The following is a 14822-nucleotide window of genomic DNA, read 5'->3' on the forward strand; positions in this document are numbered from 1 at the left end:
TACCATTGGCGTTGACGAGTCGAGTGGCGTAGGGGCGTATAGAGGAGTGAACGAATGGTTCGCAGGCGTGGAAATTGGCCTGACATTCCAGACCTCGCGCAGCGAGGAATGATGCAATACGGAGCTCTACGAGCAAAGGAATGTGAGGAAGAAAGCAGCTTTTGAAGTCTGGCTGAGGAAGAAGATTGAAGTGAAGTGTCTTACGCAGGTGCGATGACAATAGAGAGGAGAGTAGTAGTAGTAGTGTACGTGCTACTAGTAGAAGCTGGAGAGATTGACAGCAACAGTGGGAGTGGGTTGGGCACACAAGTACCTACTACTACGACAGCAGTCAATCTGTTTACCTTTTCCTCAACTGGGATTCGGGACATTTTACTATTGCAGTAATTAAATACAATGAATTGGCGAGTCAGATTGTCTCTGACATCTGCAGGTCACCACACGTCCCACGATCTTGTCCCGAGCGCTGCCGCCAGGAGCCGCAGAGTTTAGGGGCCTTTAGCCGAGGGGCTTAGGTCTGATTCCAGTCGCCCTAGGCACCGGACTAGGGGTCGGTCCCTGAAACCCTTACAGAGTAGACTCCTTAGGCCACACTAATAAGCTGTACACTGCTTTCAAGTCCAGGCACGTAAAGGCGGCAGCTGTACAAGTAGGGTTTCTGGGGCTTCGGCAGTCCAACCGAGGTCGTGGAATCGACCCAGATCGATTCACAGTCACAACTGTCCAGTGCGCAGGGTCAGGTACCTCTGCGCTGTGCCTGCGCCTGCGCACCATTTCAGATGTAAGGTACTATATCCTTGAAAATTATTTGACACCAATCGCAGAAGATAGCAGCTCCAATCTTGTGCTTGACTGCCATGGAAAAAAACAAAGAGCAAAAAAGAAATTCCGCATCGGGGAATTGAACCCCGAGCTACTGGGTTATAGGTTTTCTATGAAAACCAGTGATGTTACCATTACACCAATGCGGATGTTGATTGCTAATTGTTGGGAGAAATTCCCCATATCAAATATATAATATTATTTTCTTTCCTGCTAGCGTCAATTTTCCCCCCTAGAAGCTAACGGCGATTCTCTACTATCTCCAGGTGGTTTGGATATACATTTTCGTTTTGAAGTCAACCTGGCCATACTGTCGTTGTATTGCCAAACATGTCGACTGGCAGGTAGGCCACTCACCACTCTGTTCATTATTTGGAGTGGTATATCCCATTCCACCCTGAGTGTAAGCAATTCCATACGAGTGCGGCCGCACAGCGCAGTGAGACATGAGCAACGCCATCAACACCATCACGAGTCTTCCTTTCACCCACGAGCACGACAACCATCATGGCAAAGCATTGCATGTCTCGCTCCAGACTCTTCGGGCGCTTTGTTCGAGCAAGGACATTTCGGCGAGCGCCAAAGTCAATCTGACCAGGCAGCTCTGCCCCCTTCGTCCTCATACTCGGTCGCCAACAATGAATCTGACACGAGTCAACCGGCAGTGCTTCATGTCAACAACAATGGCATCCTTTCAACCGCAGATCATCACACTTTGTCAAACCTGCCGCTTTATTCTCTACATAGCATCTGCCAGGTCGCATCATGCAAGACTGATTGTCCAAACGACAAAGGCCAATTCATCTTCATACAGTGGCTGGCCAACAAAGAAAGGTGGGAGCGAGCTGCCCAGATTGCATCGCAAGTAGGTGTATATCTTGCCTGTCCGTCCGTCCTGTCTCCTACGAGTCTCTGTCATACCCTCGATTTGCATTGCTGTTTTCTGCGCCTTTTAGCAGAGTATAGTTATATCGCCGGTCGGGCTGAGCACCGGGAACTTCTCTCAACAACCAAGTGAGTGAGTGCATGGTGTGATCGAAAAAGATGTGCAAATACATCCAGTATGTTTTCTCGGGCTGCTGGGGAGATACGCGCACTTGCACCGGCAACATCGAGCCTGTGAACATCGAGCCATGCGAACAAGCTGCCGCGCAAGAAGCTCCTCCCTGGCAATTGGGCTATGATCGCCTCGGCCTACATGGAGACTTTTGCATCCCGGATATCGAGTACCGCTACATCCGAGGGAGATGCTCCGAACACGAGAGCCCGCTCTCCGACGAGGATGGAGTACTTCAGAGATATGATCCGCGATCACCGGTGAACAATGTGTTTGAGTCTGCTAATTCGCCACAGGATGACTACACGTGGCACGTCGAAGAGGCTCCTTGGACAAACGTCCTGTATCGTGAGACTGACTGGAATCCCGTCCCACGGCCCGTTTCGCTTGATCCTCCTCAGTTCAGTCCTGGCGATCGGACCGAGTATACTCATCCTCCCGTCGGGGTTCAGAATGCCGCGTATGATCCCGCATATTGGCGATCAGCCGATGGCCGTCCCGTACGCCGTCTTCAAACCCCAGCCGACCCCCCTGCCACTCATCACCCTCGTCCACCCATGCCCACCATCCCCGATGACTTTGCCGAACAGCTCGACGCCCTGGTCGCCGGGTATCGAGACAGACAATCCACCCCGGAGTCTTCGTCGGGCAGTTCGTCACACAATGGAGAATCAAGCAGTGATCATGGCCCGTTACAAGGTGCACATCCGGAATGGCAGCCACCACCAATCTCGCCACCAGGATGGGAGCCCGAGTCGCCCACACCCATAGCCAACAGTGCCCGGCAGTCAAGCAAGCGACCCAGAAGTGAATCTGAGGATCAGTCGCCCTCTCCTTCTCCTTCTTCCATATCCAGATCCAGCCCAGATACTCCCAACAAACGACCGAAGGTCATGCTGAGATTCCCCAACTTTGCAAAGGCAGCCCAAGCCCAAGCCCGTCCAACTAGCCGTGGAAGTGATGGAATCGTCCCTACCACCCCACAACAGCCAGGACCAGGACCAGGACCGCTGAAGCATCGACTCAAGATGCCATCGAAGCCCACGAAGCCAAAGTTGACTCTACAGATCCCCCAAGGTCCGAGACAAGTCATCATGCTGAGATTCCGCCTGCCAGCAAAATCTACAATTTCTGTTCACGGTAAGTCTGGAAGTGGCAACGGCGCAGGATCTGGTCCCCGTACTCGAGCCAGCAACCGCTCATCCCAGTCCGCTGCGATCAGACCTGCACAAGCAATGCAAGGCCCCATGACGCGTAGCCGCTTGAGACAGCTACAGCTACAGCTCCAAGTCAGCAACCGCTCAAGCCATGCATCCCAGCCTACTACGATCAGACCGGCACAAGCAATGCAAGGCCCTATGACGCGTAGCCGCTTGAGACAGCTACAAGTCCATGCCAGCCAGCCTGGGAACCAAGCAAAGATGGACCAGCTGGAGGCTTTCTTGCGCCATGCAAACGGTGTCTCGCGCTGATGAGATGCTGAAACACTGGGAAGAGCGCAGGCCGTAGTCGGTAGGAGAGGAGAGGGCAGTAATGTAAGTTGGCAAGAGTTCGGTCTTTTCAATATCAGAGCTGGTCTCGACGCAGGGTCTGGGTTCAGGGGACGCAGGCCGGCAAACATATCAAAAAATATACGATCTTACAAAAAAAATTGGCTCAAATCTTTGCCTGTGAAGCTTTACAAATCCTAAGATAGAGGATAGAAAGGAAAAATACTAGTATTTGTTCGATGAGAGGTGATCCTGTGTATGATAGATATATATATTGTGACGAAGGCCAATAATAAAAGACTTCATGCCATCCACCAACCGATCCTAAATCACCCTTTTCGGCTCAGCCTCGTCTCTGTCCATAGGAGAATCCCCAGCTGTTTTATGTTTTATGCTTGCAACACTTCAAACTACCACATCTACAGAACACCACCTTATCCTCATATAAAACCAGCTAACCCTCTACAAACAGGCGCTTGAACTGACTGACACCTCTCAGCACTGTCTGCCTCTTCGACTGTACCGAGTAAGACAGCACTCGCCTCCTATATATATACCAGCCATGGCTATAAATGACAGTACCATGACCTTGGACCATAGTGACCCCAGTGAATTGAGTGATCAAGAGGACTACCAGTAACTAGTAGCCATCACCCAGCAAAACGCCGTTCAAATGGGCCTTGAGTGAATCAGATTAGAGAAGCAAGTTACATACAATGTCTAAGTGAGGACATCGAAATGGATATTTGTTGATCGGTTTGGTTCAGGTATTGATCTATTCAGGTCTTCAGGTATTGAGGTATGAAAGTATTGACTTCCAGCGGCCGTCAACTTTTGGAACAAGGTTCACCACCGGCCCCAATTATCTAGGTACACAGCTCTGTCTGGGCCGACACCAGAAAGGACAGTGTCTGTGTGTCTCTCCCTGGTCAGCCATATGTCTCATTCCATGTCCATGTCCTTGACAAGTCGAGTGCAAGTAGCAGAACCCTGAGCAGTCACGCCTCCAACCCCTCCCCGAATCGAACCTTTTTGGCGGCAATACCCAAGACACATCTCTCCAGACCAAGCCGGAGAAGTCCCAACACATGTTTGGTTGCAGCAACTGTTGCCGAGTATTCCCAACCAGCAGTGATGCCACAGACCCCCACAGGCATGTGTCATGTGTCATGATGCTTCACCCAGCTCAGTCGAAACTCCGCCATCACTGTCAGAGGTGGCTGATGACTTGCAAACAAGCCTTCCGGGAGTCACTTGTCACTGATGAGGATGATGGACCGACCGACCCTGCTCGTCTGCAAATGCAACTGAGCAAAAACAAAACCAACTCACAAGCTCTTCGCGCAAACACCTTTCCACACAAACAATTCCAAAAGCACAATACTGGCTGGCTTAATGGGTATCTCTGAACAGGAAGCAGAAAGAGAAAAAGCAAAGGGGAATCATCAACATTAATCATCATCATAGGACAGCATCATCGCCGCCATTTTCGTCCTCATCTCCGTCGTCGAGAACAATGATTGGTGTCAGGTCCTTTGATGCCGAAGGAGTTGTCGCGTGCTTCGCCGCGGCTGGTGAATCTTGGGACTTGCCAGTTGGCTGATCTTCCTGACGGACACCCGACGTTGGTGCAGGGGTCTGCGTGGCAGAAGTGTCTGATGGACCCGAGGATGAAGACGCAGCAACCGAAACAGCTCGGTCCGGGCTCAGCTTGACTTCCCAGGACCCGTCTTCCTTGACCAGGATCGCCCTGGCACCTTCAACTTGATTGCGCTGCTCCAGCGTCTTGCGGACCTCGAGCAGGAAGCGGTCGATTGTCAACATCAGAGGGCGAGCGTCTTTGTTGCAGATGGGACACTTCCACAGGTCGGGATTTGTCACGCCACTTCCCGGGTCACGGCATGTGCGACTCAGGAGGAATGAATCCAGGTCGAAACACTCGCGATGTTGACACTCCTTGCCGCGCACCGGTGTCACCCACATGACTGACGTGAAGGGGTCCACAAGGTCAATACTCAAGACGGGTTGCGCGATGATGATATCTTCGTCATCGTCGTTGGTGTTGCCATCTTTCTGGCCTTTCAGCGCCGCAACTATGCTAGATAGCGATTCTTGTGGCGCGCTTCGACCAACAAACCCAAGGAGGTGTTCACGATCGGAGACCACGACGACCTCAATCGCCATCAGATAAGTCTGCTGTGGCCCTGCAGAAGTCGAGCTGATGGCGATGGAGACTTCGTTATCGCCTGCCCTCAGCAGGTCTGTAACATCCGTCGGTATATCTGTACCGTGATGTGCCTTGCGTCGAAAGTCGACTCCCATGTCACCGTTGATAGAGACAGCGAGGTACTGTGGCCATTTGGTGCTTTGAACGCAGAACTCTGATAATGTCAGACTTGATGTGCCTGGTCCCTCGTCAACGGCAACACACTTCAGTCTGAACTGTACACAGCCATTCCAGATACTGCGGCGTCGAGTCAAAAACTCGCCTGACGGTTTCAAAGTCTTGGCCTTCGAGTCCCAGAGGTAGGGGTCAATATGCGCAATCCATTGTACCAAGTCAGAGTTGGCGCTGATGGTTTGAGGCATTCTGACGATATCCACAACATGCTGGTAGTATCGCGAGTCGGACGTGCCTCCGAGGTAGGCAATCTTGTTGTATTTGGGGCTGCGAAGATGCGCTTGGTGCAGGGCGTGTTTGTCTGGATCTGGACGCGCAAGAGTCGGTAAAACAAATTGCGCAGGAGGGAACAGAGCTGGAGCCGGTGACCGCGACGCGTTTGGCGTCTGTGGGGATGGGACCGCTTGTGTGGGCAAAACCTGCGCTGGTATGGTCGCCTGAGCACGCCGAACACTTTGTACGCGCTGGACTGCTGTGGGCTGTGGTTGACCAATGGCAGCAGATTGCTGCAACGAGACTCGCGAAGCAGAATGAGGCAGGCCTACGGATTGTGCTGCCACTCCACGGCCGAGAGGGAGCGGAGCTCGAGCACCACGAGATCTTGGTGGATTCGGAACAAAACCTGACTGAATTGGACGCTGACCTATCAGTGTGGATGGAAAGTCGGGCTGGATCGAGGCTTTCTGACCCCCTGAACCAGGATACATGGTGGTCTGGGGTATCATCTGCGGCTGTTGTGCCTGACTGACAAATTGCCGTGGCTGTCCAGGTGCTCTTAATGGGGTTGAGGACAAGACATGGACTGCTCCCCCACCCGCTACTGCGCGCTGACCCGGCAAAGCTGGAGGGATCATCCAGGTTTGATGTCCAACTGCTTGCGAGTCTTGATATACCCTCCGGTTTGCCTCTGCGGCGTAGTATTCGTCGAATACAGACTGATACGCCCGGAACATATCAGCCACTGTGGCGCGTTCGGCGCTCGCATGGGCCGAATCGGGTCGTGCCATCGAATGGTTATTGGGGAGATCCATGAGCCCTTGGAAGAAGATCCAAGCCCTCTTGACGTAGTTCTCGTCTGTGACCCCATGACGGATAATGCTGCGGAAGATTGCACCCAGCAGGACTTTGGAAGGGAGCAGCAGCTGCAACTGCAGATCAAGAGGGATCGGCGGTATGGCTAGATGCACGAAGTTGTGTTTGACCTGTTCATAACCCGTGGCCAACCAGCTCAAGAAGGTCTTCATATTCTTGGGAAGGTCGAATCCCACTTTTTCGCGATCACGGAGCCACTCCCTTATGTAGACATGTGCTGTGCTTGGGAAGTTGCAAAGCAATTGGTTCACTCCCCAAGAGAGCTGGTAGTTCGACCCCAGAATTGTGGAAAGTATCTGCATGCCGACGGAGTGCTCCCGAGTCAAGGTGAGGTCGACCAATTCCGTATGTTGACCAGCAGACCAATTGCAATAGATCAAATGAGTAAAGACGAAGAAAACATCGTTCTTCAGGCAAGCCTCGCGTAGCGTTGACAGCCTATGTTCATCGAGATTGGACGGGGAGACCAGATTGAAAGGGCGGTTAAGAGCCCGTATGGCCAAATCGAGCCGCGTGATCAGGGCGTTTATTGTCGAAACTGTTGGGGAACTGTGAGGAGTGGGAAGCTGGGCAGGTCCAGCAATTTGGTCGTTCATCATTCGTTTTCCTCGCCTAGAGTCTGGCTCGGCGTCAGAAGGACGCTTTCTGTGTGTCTGGAGACTCTGGATAGACGAGGGAAGAATGTCCGTATGATCCGCAGGCGGAGACTGTTGTGACAACGCATGTGCAGGATTGTGCTCAAGACCTTTGTGTGGTTCTTCAAATCTCAGAGGCTGATCGGGTTGGGTGTTGCTCGGTGGCGACGGAACCTGAGCTGCTTGCTGTGGTGGTTGTGCTTCAGGATGAGCATTTACATTTGCATTTGCATTTGCACTCGCACTTTCACTTGCGTTGTTCATTCCAGGACCTGGGCCAGCCTGGATGTGTACCGTGCTTTCTCCTGCTTGTATCTGTTGTCTTTCTCTTTGTATCGCACCGATATTGGTAGGCAACGAGGAAATCTCATTGGAGGTTGGGAGACTGTCGAAGTTTGCTTCGACATGCCCAGCGGCTGCATCTTTAGAGGCTGTAGTCACCAAAATGCCATTAGATACACCTGATCGAGGTCGTTCGGAAATCGTGTTGCTTCTTTTAGAAGTAGGCCGTGCGACTGTGGAGGTGGAGGAAGAGGAATGATCGGTTGCGCTGTTCATCCACGACCGCTGAGGGGCGCCGATGAAGTAGTGAGTAGTGTCGTTCGTGGACTGAACGGTAGGGACATTCCGAGCAGTTGGACTGCCACTCTTGGGTTTGCCGCCAGCACGGGGCATGCTTCAGGCTGATCAAGTACAGCCTTGCTCTGACGCGAAGAAGGACATGTAGAGCCCGCAGGAAAAGGCCTTTAAGTAACAGACGCTGATACGATGGCAACTATTTGTCTCGATAGAAGACTAGGCAGTGGACAACAAGGCAGGCGGGTTTTCTGCTTCTGCGAAAGATGGGAAAACCCTTTGATGCGGTGAAGCAACATTGTGGCTTTGAGAGACTGCGAGATGCGACGACCCGACCTGAGCTGTTGCCAGTGAATGGAGAAGAGTTAATTCATAGGTAATTCACAGGCAGTTCATAGGCAGTTCACAGCTCAGTGAATATCAAGATGGTGGTGGGAGGCCGCCATGGTCAACAAGCAACAAGGCTGGGTATATCACAATTCATTAAGGGACGACGAACGATGACAGTCTCTCCAGCAGATACAGATATACAGCGAGACACTGGCAGTTAGTAGTTGCCCACTGACAGTGGAGTGATAGATATGCGGAGAAGCGCTTAGACAACGGACACTGGGACTGGACAGGACGATAGCTATTCTGTTAGCCTCCTTGGTGCTTGGAGCTGAATGGTCTCAACGCCTTGCTATAGGCACTAGCCTTACGCCTAAGGAGCCCTGACGCCCTGAGCGCAGGCGGCGCATGTGCCACTGCAGCCCCCATCAAAAAGTACAGATAGACAGAGTGCAGATAGATACCTATACGAGGTAGATAGATGTACCGAGAACTTCTCCTCCACTACCTGACTATACACACACAGTATTGTTCCCTACTCTCTCTACCTTTGTAACCAGACTTCTATCTCATTGACACCACTCAACCTAATTTTGACAAGGCTCTCTGGTTCCCTCCCACTTTCTTTTCTGTCCGGCATGCCTCTGTCCACCCGTCAAAAGGTCCTGTCGCCGCCGATCTGACGTGTCACCATCCCAGTCCTCTGTCGAATGATACCGTCGACCACTTACACAACGACCACTACAACAACCAGATCGGCTCGCGCAACCTCAACTGCCTCCTACCAAACCCACGTCGCTGTACGACCCTCCTCACCCTCCTGACCCTCCTCACCGACACAAATCAAACACGCCTTGCACCCTTCGCGACTTGATTGCAAAGGACAAGTTTATCATGCCGGCTCTCGCCACTACTCTCCCCGTCGATCTGTCTTCTACAGTTAAATTCGGCTAGATTGTCCATGAACAGACTTGCTTCACTATCCCGGAGGTGCTGTGCGTCAACGATTGTCTGAGGTCGCGCTCATATTTCACCATGTCATTCACTGTCCAGCAGCGCCCAGGTGGCGCCCTCCAACCTGGAGACATATTGGTTGTAATTCGTATGTCGCGCTATCTGGCCTGCAGCCTCTGAAAATATACTGACAGGAAGGTGTTCAGATGATTTCGATGCCCGAAGTTCGGACGAGTTGACCCTTCGAAAGTCAGATCAGGTTGAATTAGTTGAACTGGACGAGGGCTTCGGTGATGGTTGGTATCTGGGGAGACATCTTGGCCAGGGTACAGTAGGCCTGTTTCCAGGAGGTAAGATGCTGCACGATTCCAAAACCATCACTTATTGTCTCACCATGTCTGATCTCCCGCTAGTTTACACTGCAAAGCTGCCTTCGAACTTCACACCTGTTGGGCCTGCGAATTCCAGACCCTCTCAACTTGCGCACAAGCTTTCCAATGGTGCAAAGACTGAGCCATCCGAGCCAACAATACCAGAAGATCAATCCACCGCCCGCCGTTCCCTCGTCCCCAAATCGCCGATGCAACCTTCGTCAATGTCCTTTTCTCCTGTCATACCGCGCAGCATTGGCCAGGCCCTTTCAGGCACAGCAAATGGAGAGGATAGCCCTGTTATGAACGAAACATTGAGCGTTATAGACGAACATATCACGGATCTCAGTACGCCGCGTCAGAGTCTTGCCCCTCTGCGATTTGTATCAGAGGACTCGGAGAGTGAATACAGCAGCCATCTGGACCGAGCCTCTTACGTTGCCGGTCCAGAAACCGAGAGTGAGGAGAGTTTGCGGTTGACGGAAGCCGATGTGAAGCAATGGGATGCCAAAGATACCGCCGAGTTTCTCAGAGCTCTTGGAGTGGATTCCAAACATTGTGATATATTCGAAGAGCAGGAAATAACGGGAGACGTTCTGCTGGACATGGATCAGTCCTTCATACACATGAAAGAGTATGACTTTGGATTGATGGGCCGCCGGTTGAAGACGTGGCACAAGATCCGGGAATTTCAGACTCAGATTCGCAACTCCCCAGACTCGGGAAAGAGCAGCTTGAAGCAGGACAGCTCGAATGAGGACGTGGCACGCATTCATTCCCGCGCTTTATCCGGCGCCACCATTCTCCCTCGAATACCAAGTCTGATGGAGGAGCGAGGGCTTTCTATCCGCCAGTCACAACATGCTCACCCATACGTCCAGACGGGCTCTGCATCGCCTCCTCCTGAGCCGCAGGTCCCGCCCTCGCCTTTCGCCCGGTCTCCGCTTGGTGGAAGTACACCTCCATCACCGTGGAGAGCATCCGTGGCCGCCGAAAGTCCTAGGCGTCCTTCAGCTGCGTCCATTCGGGAGATGAACCACTCGCGCCGCCACTCTTCCATTGACTTTGCCAAACAGGGATATCAAGAGACGGCTTTTGGGACCTTTTCCACCGTCTCCCCACCTCACAAGAAAAACGTATCGCTCGACAGAGACTGGTCAATGAGTAATGCGACAACTGCTGGTGCCGGCGCAAGCACCCCTTCGCTCAGAGCGGATGTCGCAAAGAATGTCAGCGCGCCTCCAGATTCTCCGTTTGATGGTGACCACTCTACCGTCGACATTGACCGGGGCTACTTCAGTGGCAACGAAGTGGACAATCGAAAATCCCGGAATCTCTTGAAAAAGAAAGGGGGCGGGGACACTGGTCATTCTCGTCAGTCCAGCATGATTGAGGAGACACACAGGCCTGGTCTTGGGGTCAAGCGGCATTCACGGCTGAGCAGCGTCGACTCTGTCAGAGACCGAGGCCTCGGAACAGGGTCCTCGGCGGCCCAGGCTTACCACAGCAGCTCGTCTAACGGACGATTCCGGTCTGCCAGCGCGCGAAATCTAGGCACTCAACGATCCCCCACTACTCTGTCGCCAACTGTCACGAATCTCGAGGACGACAACCTGTCGGCGTTGTCATCCCCCAAAATGGCGAGCGGCTCGCCATCTCCCGCTGGTGCTCCTATGCCTTGGGCAGCGTCACAGAAGGCTCGAAAGTTGTTTGGTCTCCGGGCTGCATCCGATGCGATAACCGGAACTGAAAAGCAGGCAGCAAATGCGTCAAACATCACGACGGGACCACTCAAAGAGAGTCCGATAGCCTCACCTTCAGGATCCCAGACACCGTCAGCGACATCACAGAGTTTCGAGATCGAGAATACTGATGCTTCGTCGAAAGGAACCGCTGACCAACTCGGTCCGCTTTTACATACCAAAACCACGGTGCGCACAAACCCGAAGACGAAGCGACAAACCAGTGCCTACACCAAGGGACTTCTGCCTATCTCGCCAGCTGAAGCGCGGAAGCACTGCGACCACTGTGGCTGGATGAAGAAAAAGTCCACCGGGCTTATGACTCAGTGGAAGCCTCGGCTCTTCATACTTCGTGGCCGACGCCTCTCTTACTACTATTCGGAGACCGACACCGAAGAAAAAGGGATCATCGATATCTCCGGTCATAAAGTGTTGAGCATCAGCACCGATCCAATTACGGCACTGCATGCAACCATAGCCGGAGGAACGTCCCCCTCAATGGCTTCAGGTTCTGCAACCGACAAGTCGAAGGGTGCGCCGCGCCACTCTGGTGGAACTGGGCCATTCTTCTTCAAGCTGGTTCCTCCCAAAGCAGGATCGTCCAGAGCTGTCCAGTTCACCAAGCCTACTGTACATGTCTTTCAGGTCGATAACATCGCCGAAGGAAGAAAGTGGATGGGTGAGATCCTAAAGGCGACCATTGAGCACGACCTATCAAGCTTCGAAACCACGAATCGGCAAAAGACTATCAGCCTTGCCAAAGCAAGGGCACGGAAGGAGCGGCCGCCTGCGCTCAAAGAGACGGCGGACATAGCTGAGCTGGCGGAAAACCCAACTCCAGCAGAAGAGAAGGGCCTGCGGGAAAGCGGGTTGAACATACAGGGGCTTGGGCTCAACCAGTCCAATATAGATCTCCGGCTGGATGTCGACTTCAGTGAAATAAAAGCCGGCCTGGGGGAGGATGCAGTTCAGAAGACCGAGACATGATGAGACCTTGAATAATCCACGACGTTGATACACATACAAATGTCCAGTCGGATGAAGCTGACTACCTACTGTTTACTGTTTACTGTTTACTATAGTTCTCTTGTTCTCCTGTTCTGACCAGCCCGAGACACCAAGATGGAACTGATGTTGTATACCGTCTGTCAGATGTTTCGTCTGACAGCCCTATACCATTAATTGCTGCGTACATCCCAGCATCAGAAGTTGTCAGACGTCATAAATTTTTCCCCAAGGGAAACGCGACCTCGCCCCTTTCTCCGCGTTCCAATGCTGCTCGAATAAACAATTGAACAATTCATTCATTCATTCTCTCTCTGGTTGTGGCGTCTGGCTTTGCTCCTCATGGTTCAATGTATATAATTGCATTTGCAGACAAGGCGCTGCATCTTCTTGTCCCCCTCGCTCTCTGTCTCACAGGATATTTGTACCTGTACCCGGTCTTCCATGGATGTGCTTTTCCTTCCAGAAGTGGCTCGACGCTGACGGCCTTCACGGAGACCCTTGAACAACACTTCCCCCTCTCATATGCTTCGAACGTGGCCAACGATACCGTCCATGTACCCTTTCGGCTCCTCGTCTTCGCCGATCCCCAGCTGGAGGGGGACAGTTCGCTTCCCAAGCCTGAGGATGGCTTACTACCCAAGCTGGCGCGGCACTGGACGAAGATATGCTCAGAAGAATTCACGTCCATACCTCCCACGGTCACAGCGGTGACGCGGGAAGTGCTGCTTCAAGATATCCCAGAGGCGTTACAGGCGCTGCGGAAACGGTTGGATCTGTTCGGCAACGACTACTACCTGGGTCATATCTACCGCACTTTACATTGGTGGACGAGGCCCAGTCATGTCACTGTGCTCGGAGACCTGATCGGCAGTCAATGGGTGACGGATGGAGAGTTCGGAGGGCGAGGGTGGAGGTTTTGGAACAGAGTCTTTGGCAGTGCGAACAGGGTGGCGGATGAACTGGTGACACTGGACAGGCCGGAGGAAGAAAAGACATTCAACATGGACGACGATAGCTGGGCTACCAAGATCATAAATGTTGCAGGCAACCATGACATCGGATACGCTGGAGATATCTCAAGGCACAGGCTGGACCGGTTCGAACGAGAGTTTGGGAAGGCCAATTGGGACGTCAGATTCCGCTACCCTCTATTCAATGGTACAGAGTCAACCAATACAACAGACCAAGTTCCGTCGCTGCATTTGATTGTCCTGAACAGTCTCGTTTTGGACACACCGGCCATGTCTGAGGACATGCAAGCGGAGACGTATGACTATCTCAACAGCGTCATTTCGCACCGATTGAGGCCGGTAGAGGATCGCTCTTCGTTTACTCTCCTGCTCACCCATTTGCCTCTCTACAAGCCCAACGGAACGTGCGTTGATGCTCCTTTCTTCGATTACTGGGGCGATGACGACGGTGGCGGCGTCTACAGGCCTCATGGCTTAAAGGAACAAAATCATCTGAGCGAGCATGTTAGCCGTCAGGGGACTCTGGAGGCGTTGTTCGGCATGAGCGGAAACCGTGATGTTCCAGCTCACGGCAAGGGCAGACCGGGCCTCATCTTGACAGGCCATGATCATGAGGGTTGCGATGTGTGGCATCATATCTCGACGAATTCGACCTGGTCTCAGTCTACCAACAACACTGACGAGGACAGAAGGACCTCATGGGATGCCGTACGTTGGACCCAAATGAACCATAGTAGCTCTCATACCGGGATTCGGGAAGTCACTCTGCGGAGCATGATGGGAGACTATGGAGGCAATGCAGGCCTATTGAGCGTCTGGTTTGATTTCGCTACAGGAGAATGGGCATACCAAATGCAGATGTGTGGGTTAAACGTCAAGATATGGTGGGCGACTCATGTTATTGATCTGGTGGTCTTGGGCCTGTCGCTGTTCAGCCTTGTCAGGGGCATACTGGTTCAGCATGACCGTTCGCATGCCGGCCAAGACAAGGCTGTCTCGCCCAACACAAGCAAAGCACATGCCTGAAGGGGCGCAGGCTGTCTGGGTTCCTAACACACGGTACACCTGTTACAAAGATCGGTCGAGCCAACTTTCTCTCTCTGTCTCTCTTCTCGCGCGACCTCACCTCCACTCGGCATCTTTGTAACCACCTGCTCGTTATGACTCAAACAAATCACAATGGCACGCGCCGACAAGAGCAAGCAGGTCCCCAAGAGCCATGCATGCACCAGACAACGCGAGCGAGCCCTTCCCAGGGATTCGCGTTCCTGGCCAGCGCAAAGCCTCAGCGACTGGCACCGGTGGCGCTATGCCACGAGCAAGCCCAAGATTGAGATCCGCGGCGGTCTCCACATATGCCATGTCTGCGAGAC

The 14822-nt window shown here is 52.8% G+C and overlaps 4 protein-coding genes across 4 annotated transcripts; 3 read left to right on the top strand and 1 right to left on the bottom strand.

Moving 5' to 3' along the window:
• Nucleotides 1–1866: 1866 nt before the first annotated feature.
• A1O1_06168 (uncharacterized protein) lies at nucleotides 1867–3351 on the top strand (the record flags this gene model as incomplete). Its single annotated transcript, XM_007727047.1, has 1 exon — nucleotides 1867–3351. One exon carries the CDS (start codon nucleotides 1867–1869, stop codon nucleotides 3349–3351), a length of 1485 nt encoding a protein of 494 aa, XP_007725237.1.
• A 1479-nt stretch (nucleotides 3352–4830) lies between these two features.
• A1O1_06169 (uncharacterized protein) lies at nucleotides 4831–8172 on the bottom strand (the record flags this gene model as incomplete). The annotated part of the gene is made up of 1 exon (XM_007727048.1): nucleotides 4831–8172. The coding sequence occupies one exon, from the start codon at nucleotides 8170–8172 to the stop codon at nucleotides 4831–4833; it is 3342 nt and encodes a 1113-aa protein (XP_007725238.1).
• Nucleotides 8173–9438: 1266 nt separating this feature from the next.
• A1O1_06170 (uncharacterized protein) lies at nucleotides 9439–12457 on the top strand (the record flags this gene model as incomplete). Its single annotated transcript, XM_007727049.1, has 2 exons — nucleotides 9439–9505; nucleotides 9564–12457. 2 exons carry the CDS (start codon nucleotides 9439–9441, stop codon nucleotides 12455–12457), a joined length of 2961 nt encoding a protein of 986 aa, XP_007725239.1.
• Nucleotides 12458–12825: 368 nt separating this feature from the next.
• Nucleotides 12826–14475, top strand: A1O1_06171 (uncharacterized protein; the record flags this gene model as incomplete). Its single annotated transcript, XM_007727050.1, has 1 exon — nucleotides 12826–14475. One exon carries the CDS (start codon nucleotides 12826–12828, stop codon nucleotides 14473–14475), a length of 1650 nt encoding a protein of 549 aa, XP_007725240.1.
• Nucleotides 14476–14822: the final 347 nt, after the last annotated feature.

This window comes from Capronia coronata (assembly GCF_000585585.1).
Source record: "Capronia coronata CBS 617.96 chromosome Unknown acBCG-supercont1.5, whole genome shotgun sequence".
Classification (NCBI taxonomy): domain Eukaryota; kingdom Fungi; phylum Ascomycota; class Eurotiomycetes; order Chaetothyriales; family Herpotrichiellaceae; genus Capronia; species Capronia coronata.